Source organism: Leuciscus leuciscus (genome assembly GCF_965113295.1).
Source record: "Leuciscus leuciscus genome assembly, chromosome: 7".
Lineage (NCBI taxonomy): Eukaryota > Metazoa > Chordata > Actinopteri > Cypriniformes > Leuciscidae > Leuciscus > Leuciscus leuciscus.
This window is the reverse complement of record NC_138731.1, coordinates 31,596,665-31,605,514: the sequence shown is the minus strand read 5'-3', so window position 1 is coordinate 31,605,514 and position 8,850 is coordinate 31,596,665. Positions and strand designations below refer to the sequence as shown.

The 8,850-nt window shown below is 37.1% G+C and overlaps 1 protein-coding gene across 1 annotated transcript in view; it reads left to right on the top strand.

Annotated features, from left to right (window-relative positions):
• The first annotated feature begins 7,756 nt into the window (after positions 1-7,756).
• fgf14 (fibroblast growth factor 14) overlaps positions 7,757-8,850 on the top strand; it is a 135,276-nt gene continuing 134,182 nt past the window's right edge. The window contains exon 1 of the mRNA XM_082176572.1: positions 7,757-8,684. Within this exon, the coding sequence (XP_082032698.1) occupies positions 8,594-8,684 (91 nt within the window). The 5' untranslated portion in view covers positions 7,757-8,593. The remainder of the gene's footprint in view (positions 8,685-8,850) is intronic.

Genomic DNA, 8,850 nt, shown 5'->3' with positions numbered 1-8,850 from the left:
AGTCACACTTCTTATTCCAGTGAAATTGAATGCCTGGCAGAGTTGCCTCACTACATGTTTGGTTGGTTTCTTTTTTAGTATACAATGACATTATTAGCCCCTCATTCTTAACTGAGGTCTGAGTTTATTGCCTTGAAAATTGCTTCATGAATTAATCACTGGCAATAAAATATTACATGTCTAATTTGTACCGTAGCTGAGTAATGACACAGACTACTGCGAGCAGGATTACAAGATGGCGACACTCTCAGGAGACAGTGACGCCTATATAGTGCTCTTTCTATTTAGCATTTTGTTAAAGGAATAGTTCATTCAAAAATAAAAATTCTGTCATGATTTACTTGTTGTTTCAAAGCTGTATGACTGACTTTCTTCAAAGGAGATGTTCACAGTTTTCCGAAGGATGCATGTAGATCACTCATATGAAATTATATGAACTACTTTTATAGTGTTTTTCTGTTCCATGGAAGAAAGAATGTCATACAGATTAGGAAATAAGAACAGAATATTCATTTTTGATTGACCTTTTCCTTTAAGATGTTCTTCCTTCAGATATAATCTTAGTGTGTCAGTTTTGTTTTTGCCAGGACATATTTGAAAATGATCAATCTTTCCCTTTCTTACCCTTTATAACCAATACAGACAAACATCTTGCTTTATTTTACTGCGTTATTGTTACTATGGCAGCTTATCACATCAGATATATGAGATTTCAGAGATGAGATTTATGTTTTCAGGGGGTTTTTTTCAGGTTCCAAACAGGCAAATTTACCAGCATTTAATGAATAATAATTAAATAAAAGATTAATGCGGGACAGAAACATGCAAAATATGCATAGTTAACCCCAAAGCAGTCTCATAACTACCTTGCGATTTATCAGACAGTAACAAAGAGCCTTTCTCTGTAATGTGTACACTTTACAATTTGGCAGTGGTTAGAAATGTTGTGCCTAATTTATGGTCTGCCAGGTGAAAACAGCAAGTTTCTCTTGAGGCTGTCCCGTTGACAAGAACAATCTCAAATGAGTTCTGATTAATGTCTCAGTTGTTTCTCTTAGAAAGCAATGAGACTGAAAGTCAATGGAAACTTATGCTTAAGTTCTTTCTCCAGCGCAATAGATTTGAGTAATCTTATGCTTCATGAGGACAAAAATGTCTCAAATTGTGCTCATATTTGCCAAGAAACAAAAATCATCAATCAAAAGTCAGACATTTCAGTTTGAAATCAAACATTTCTCATTCAGCTCTTCCATGACCAAACTAGCTACATGAGTTTTCTATAATTTTCTATAACTGGCTTGTTTTTGTTTGATTTCTTAGTAATTTCAGGAGAAAAATCTGAAACTAAGTTCAGTTAATGTTTAAATAAAATATGACTGAGAGCCCCTTTAAATCTCTGGAGCTATGACAGAGCAACATTTCAGCAACTGAATTTGCTCTTAGGATATGGCCTGTTTTAGTGTAAGGCTGTTAGACATAAAAGCAAGCTTTCTCTGCATTCCGTCATTACCATTATGTCCTGATTTAATATTAGTAATGAAGAACAATTTTAGCCTGTTGTAGGATAAATCAGATTAGGATGAATCATCTTTTCTGATGACGTGACCTGGAAAGGATGCAGTCTTTTTGCCTGACATGCATTAGTTGCTTCCCTTCGTTATCCATGTCTTGAGAATCTGTATCCAAAGGGACGAAAGCTTGAAAAAGTCTCAACGGTGGCGATGTTCCAGTAAATTAGCTCCAGGGAAACTCAGAAGGGAGCGGGCAAAGCCAGGCATCATTAGCAGAAAGCGTGTTTGGTAAGCTCCTTTCCCTAAAGATGATGCCCATGTGCAAAAATTCCCTCTTGCGCAATTGGACCTGTTGGTGTCTAATTATCAAGCGGTGGTGTATGATCTATTCCTAGTCTTCTGCGAACTTCAAGCACCAAATGAACATCGGGCTGCAGGAACATACGCTGTAATGATGCCCAATAGTGGTGTGATACAGCAAATTGCCCTTTACTGTTACGCTGCTGTATAAGCCAGCACCGGAGGGACATTTACAGTACATTCTTTTGTGAAGGACTTATCCTGTAATTATTTCCTCTCATGTCAACATATGAAAAAACAGTCAATGCTTGATTTTTTGTTTATGTCTGAATTTGAATTAGTATCATCAGCTGTTCTTAATACAAATATCATGGAAGTTGGAAGTAGGACATTCTCAAGACATTTCAACTAGCAACGTTGGCTGATACAAATCCCCGTTGTTCCCTGTTGTTTTGCTGGGGAGCACTAAAGTCTCTACTGAGAACGAAGAGCCAGACGTGCTCCTTTAGGAGCCTGTGAGATCGGTGTTTTTCTCTCACTGTGATGGAAAGTGATCAAGGCAACAAGTCTCAGGGGGGGTAACGTCTAGTGACGGTCACATCCTCAACAGGGTCTCTCGCTGCTGAGGAGACATGTTTGGGAAGTGTGCTCTTATTAAGAGTGTAACTGAAAACTCTCTGTCGTCTGATGCCCAGTATTTGTGGGTGTTTATGCCTAAAGTATCTGTGCCAGTTTAGCTGTTTACATGCACATATCAGTAATGCAGCAGAGGACACCTTGAATAATAAATGCTTTTTTATTTATCCTTATCTCTAGGGCAAGCATCTCTATTATTATTGCTTACTTACGGATAACGATTTTAACTGCTAAGTATTAAACTGTGGCATGTAACATATCTCTTAATTTTGTGCAACAAAAATGGGTGGAATCTATTATAATATCATCGAGACTTGGGAGTGGATTTTTCTTTTTCTTTTTAAATGTAGGCCAGGAATGACTAAATTGTGACAGCAACACCCTATAGCAACACTTTTTTTAAGTTACAAATTTTCATTTGTGGTGGACAAATTTAGAGGGACATAAGACATGTTATTTCCAGTATATGACACATTTTTGTGAGGAGAAAGAGTGTTATGAGAAACAAATAGCGGGAGATTGTTTGCCAGGAGCAATGGTTAAAGCAGGCATTATACAAAAATATTAAATATATTGCACATCAAATATTTAATAAATGTTCAAGATTATACAAAAATATATTGAAAATATTGTCAAAATTAAGTATTCCAGACAGCCATGCAACAGTACTTCAGTAGCCCAAATTATTGTAAAGACTACAGCAAAAATATCAAATTATTGCACTTTTTTTTAAGATAGCAGAGATGGTCTTGAAGTGTTTGAGCTCAGATATATTTATTTGAATGATTACTCTCTTAAAAAATGCTGGGTTGTTCCAACCCATGTTTGGGTCGAATATGGACATACAAACCAAACCGTTGGTTTACATTTTTTAGTTAAACTTTTCCGCCCAACGGTTGGGTTTGTCCATATTGGACCCAAACATGCGTTAACGCAACCCAGCATTTTAGTTTTTATTAGTGGGGTATATGCGTTTTCCCAGAGATTTTTACATATGCATCGTATGTTTGGCACACTGAAAACGTCAGCAAAGCAGCATGAGTAGCTGAGTGATGGAACATGTTGCTGCTTTCAGTTTGTGCTGGTTAGGATACTCCCTGAGAGATGATTATCATGGAGCATGAGACTGTCTTGTGTTTAGAACAGCGTCATAAAAGTACTCTTGCTGTGGGGAAATATCCATGGGCACAGTCACAGAACTGCATATGTCAAGTCATCCGATGGAAGGGGAAAAAGTGCATCAGCAGCTCTGGGACAGTAAAGACGATGGACAAATATGCCCACTATATCCATTTCGGCTCAATCACTACTGTGCTTTTAAAGCAACTCTGACAGTAAAAGGTCTAGCTTGCCCTAGGCTCTACCAAGGGACAGTTTTTTTATTTTTTATGTTTCGCTTGCATTACGCTCTCACTCTTGGGGACTTTTGGATAAATCACATATTTCTATAATCCAACAATCCTTTGTCCCTCATGCTACGCAACCTTGATTTTCAGTTGACCTGGACCAAATGCATTGCCAAAAGTACAGGAATCTGCTTTTTGATGGGCTGACTAATTCAATCAGGGTTTTGTGCTGTAAAGTTACATTTCATTTTCCTTATGAAACATTGCGCTCATGCAGAATTGCTCCAGATAGAGACTTTTAACATGCATGAGAGTGGCACAAATTGATGTGAGCACAGAACCAAACCCAAAGACTATAAAAGCAGGCAAATGCCAGCACTGAAGCCAATATGTCATTCTGATAAAACATCTCTAATTGACTGTTTGAAGAGGTGCTGCTTCACATGTGTGTGGGTTTAGTCAGGTTCACTACCCTGTTAGTCATACTGTGGAGGCACTTGCACTTTATTTGCCTTTGTGAAAATGAACAAAACAACTTTTAAGATCTTATTTTCACCTAGTATCAAGGTGATTTTGTAAACACGGTCAACACATTTTTTTTCATTCTCAGAAATGCCTGGGTCAGCCTTTTTCGTTATTTGTAGAAAAGCGTTTTTACATGCACAGTCACGTAGTACTGGATTTGTATTTTATTTTTTGCTGGGAAGGTGAAGGCCTGATAAATGTGGTCGCCTAGGGTCCCGACATGCCCAACATTCATTCAAGTGAATTGTGCTGTGGTGTCATCCAGTGGCTAGTCATTAGTAAATGTGGAAGGGACAGACTGGAGGGTTTTGTACACATGAACAGGCAAGAGAGAATATTCGGACACTGTGCTCATCTCATGAGATTCATATTAAAGCTTAATTTGCTGCCCATGCGCCTTTTCCATTGAAGGGGGAAGTTTTGGTACAAGCTGTGGGAGTTTACGTAAAAAAAACAAAAACAAAAATTACATCTCTTACATAACTCATAACAATATGGGGTTATGAGTTATGTAAGGGATAAAATGCATTCAGAATATTATTTAAAAATGTATGATGTGATAAGGATTTTAAAGGGGTTTCTGTATGATAATGAGCATCTAACTGTACATTATCCCTTTTATTACATGGATACTTAATAATTTAAACCAATAAAGCTTTAAATATTTTATTTTTTTATGAGTAAAAAGATGTGAAACACCAAACTAGCACAGTGTAATTGATTGATTGCCAGGGACAATAGTCATTAAATATTCAACCACAATATCCTTCAAATGACCAATCAGATTGAAGTCTTCCAGAGATGCATGTAATAAATTGTTTTTAGACTTCCATTTATGCTTGTTGCATTTTTGTGGTCATTTTAGCACATTGCAGAGGTGGTCTTGAGAAGTCTTTAGCAGTTTCATTGATTTAATTTTTTACATTTTAAATGATTGATGCATATTAGAGTACACCAATAATAACACATCTTAATCCCCCAGCATGAGCAATTTACAGCCTAATCAAAAAGAAGTATAATAATGATGCCTGACAAAATTGTCAGAGGATCTTCCCTCGGGTGCAATGATGTTTTACTTTACATGAAACAGATCAATACTAGGTCTGGCAGTAAGAGCAGAGAAAACCTCAGTGCTGCATTATCCCTTACACAGACAGTCTCTGCAGACACTTATCTGCAAAATCAGGTCATAATGTCGAATTTCTAAAGTGCTGTTACCAAATTTCCTGTGTCACAAAGATGTCACGCATGGTTCAAACAGTGACAGAGTACTATTGTGTTCAAATTTGATGCACTTTGCTCATCTTTTAAGGATCTACGGCAATGTGTTGTTGCTTTAATCAGGGAAGTGCCCCTTGCTTGGATGACTCATGGATTCGGGTTTTGTGATCATCTTGTAGTGGGAATGATTGGGCTGTGTCAGACTTTCTGTGGGGAATTTAGTCAAGAAACATTGAGCCTCAAAGGAGCCCACTTCCCTGAAGACCTAGACATCACAGAAGAGTGGCAAGTCTTGGGCTGAACAAAAGTAGGTCGTTAAAGTAGATTAATGCAGTAAATCAAAGCGTGGAGCTTCCTGTTAATTGAACACTGCTCTTTTGTTTTTCTTCAAGGAAAACAATTATACGTAGGATAGCATTATCAAAATTATAAGGAACCTGTTATGTAAGCAGGTTATATAGGCCTATCTTGTAACATTTGTAATGCCCTTAGAAGATGCATTTATATCATCAATGGAAAGTTTACTAGATTTTTAATAGTTGGATGTATTGGAATAGATTTTTGGTGTGTCCCATAATAAACCAATTTTGCTCATCAGATGCAAGTGATATAGGCTACAAACAGTATGCACAGTTTTATTTCTGCCTATAATCTTTTCTTACTCATTTTTTATTCGCCAGTTTATAGGCTATATACTATGCCAACAAAGAAGAGCAAATCAGAGTTTTTTTTAGATTACAACTTTCTTTGATTGATTGATTTATTTCTACATTGTACAATTTTTTACAAATAGGGTGAGCGGGACACAACCTAACAAGGGGCTAGTTGTAACACACATGGTTTAAAAATGTATACACATGCCAGCATGATGAAACTTAGAGTTGACTAGTTGCCATATCAACAATATATAGAAAAAATTGCGGCAATTAAAAAAATCTTTGGAAGATATCACTGACATTTATTTATAGCAAAAGTACATTTCTTAAGTTAATTTTAAATTTTTTTTTTTTTTTTTTTTTTTTTGTGTGTGTGTGTGTGTGTGTGTGTTTATTTAAAATTAGGACAAATCTGATATTAATTTAATCTTATATCTGTTATTTAACAGTTGAGATAGTTCTTTAATGCTGATCTAACCAGCAGAAGACAGGGTTTAAATCCCAGTTGTGCAGGTGGGGCACGTTGTAACACTGTGCCCCTATTTTAACTGCTGTTCTTTTATGAATTCTATTGAGAAACCATGAGAAAAAGGCGAATAATGAGAGTCAATGTTCAGAAATGATTAATTATTATTATGTTTTGAACTATGCTGTATAGCTGTTTTTTTTGTTGTGCTTGTTGTCAAACTAAAAAATTACTTTATTTTACATTATAAAAAAATGGCATTATTTTATATGAAAAAGTTAATAATTGTATTTTATTTTCAAAATATTTCAGTTTGTCTAGTTTATTTATTGTTTATTAGATCAGATAACATTTTAAGCTGTAATTTCATGTTACAATGTGCCCCTCAAATGTTACAACGTGCATATTATTACTTATTTGCATTACTATGGGGCATATTGTCACATTTCAATTCCATTCTTTCGGGGTAAATCAAGAAAAAAGCATACACTGTATTAATGAAACAAAACCACATAATTGTACTAGACATGTGTGATATTAATGTGGGAAAAAATAAATACTCTGAACCCCAAGAGAATTTACACAAACTGAGAAAGTCAAAAAGTGTAATGTTGTGCCAAGCTCTACCCTATCTACTTAATCGAAAACATAATAGTAGTTTAGGCAATTGTTCATTTTAATGCAAAAGAGTTAAAGGTAAAATGCCGTGCCGGCGCGTGAAACACTTTTGAGCAAAACCAAACAGGTCTACTGAAACAAGCCGTTCAAAGAAACCGATTCAATTTGTAGGCTAAATCCTTGTAGTATAAGTAGCCTAATTTTTTTTTAAAGAAGGACCTTCTGTAAACTGTCAAGCATATTTAAACGTGAGAAAATTATGTCTGTGTCTTGAGTCTCTTTTATGGTAGAATTTGGCTAGCTGTTACACAAACATTTAGGCTGTAGCCTACTAAATACAGCAAACACAACACCGTAATTTAAACACCGAAAACATACTGATAACAGCCAAATATTAACTGAACTTCAGAAGAATGAAACCTAAAACGAGGAAGACTTTCTGAGTGGTGATTCAAACGAACCGCTCCATCGAAACGAGTAGTTCGAACGAACCGATTCGCTAAAATGCATCGGATTTCCCAACGCTACTCTATGTCGAAATGCCGAAAGCGTCAGTGATATGCCAGAGTCCAAACCACGTGTTTTACGTAATGGAAAGGCAATCTTTCAATTCAACCCCTCCTCCCTCTCGTCTATATCCAACACAGATCCAAGGCAAAGAGGGATACGTGCGAGATACTTTTCAGGAGGCAACTGGATCTGTGATGCACAGGTGAAACATCAAGCCGCACTCCAACCGCATCCTCAGCATCAGGATCAGTGCAGTGCTTTCACATTGATGAAAGCTCATGGATATTACTGACCAGCAGCAGCAGCAGCAGCAACAGACACAGCAGCAGCAGCAGGTTTTAGGAAGACTTCCCTGAGAAACACTGAGCTCATGCTGGAAATGTGCGCTTTGCTCGGAGGTATCGCTGCTTTTAAATGGGATGCATCCCCTCCAGGCTTCTGATGCCGTGCACATCCATCCACCCTTCATCTGAGTGATGAACTAATAGGGAACGCAAAGATCCGCCGTGTCTTTCACGTTAGTTTATAACGGGCTGCACGTTCCCCCTCTGCAGCACATGCAATTTATAGAGTATCTATTTTTATGACCGACAAACCTTTATTACTAAGAAGAATACCTTTGTTTTGCCTGCTCTAAAGAGAATATTTTACCTCGTGCATGAAGACGCTTGGATAGTAATACATATTTTTCTATGTTACTACTGGAAAACTGAGCATCCCATTGTGTTCTTATTATTATGCAACCGCAGGGATCTGTTCTTTATCAGGGTGTCTAAGCTGTTGGATCGCTCCTCGCCCAAATCAATGTGGTTTCTTTGGAACATTTTCAGCAAAGGAACGCATATGCTGCAGTGTCTTTGTGGCAAGAGTCTTAAGAAGAACAAGAACCCAAGTGGTAAGAGCCATTGCGTCTTCTTCTTCCCCTCTATGTGTGCTGATCTGCAGTCAAATTTGTGCAGCAAGTCAGTGAATGCAGGCAAAGCTGAGGATAACTTGAGCTCTAGTGGTGAGACCAATCACAGATATCACAGCCGAAGGCTTTAACATTCAACTTTTTTCAA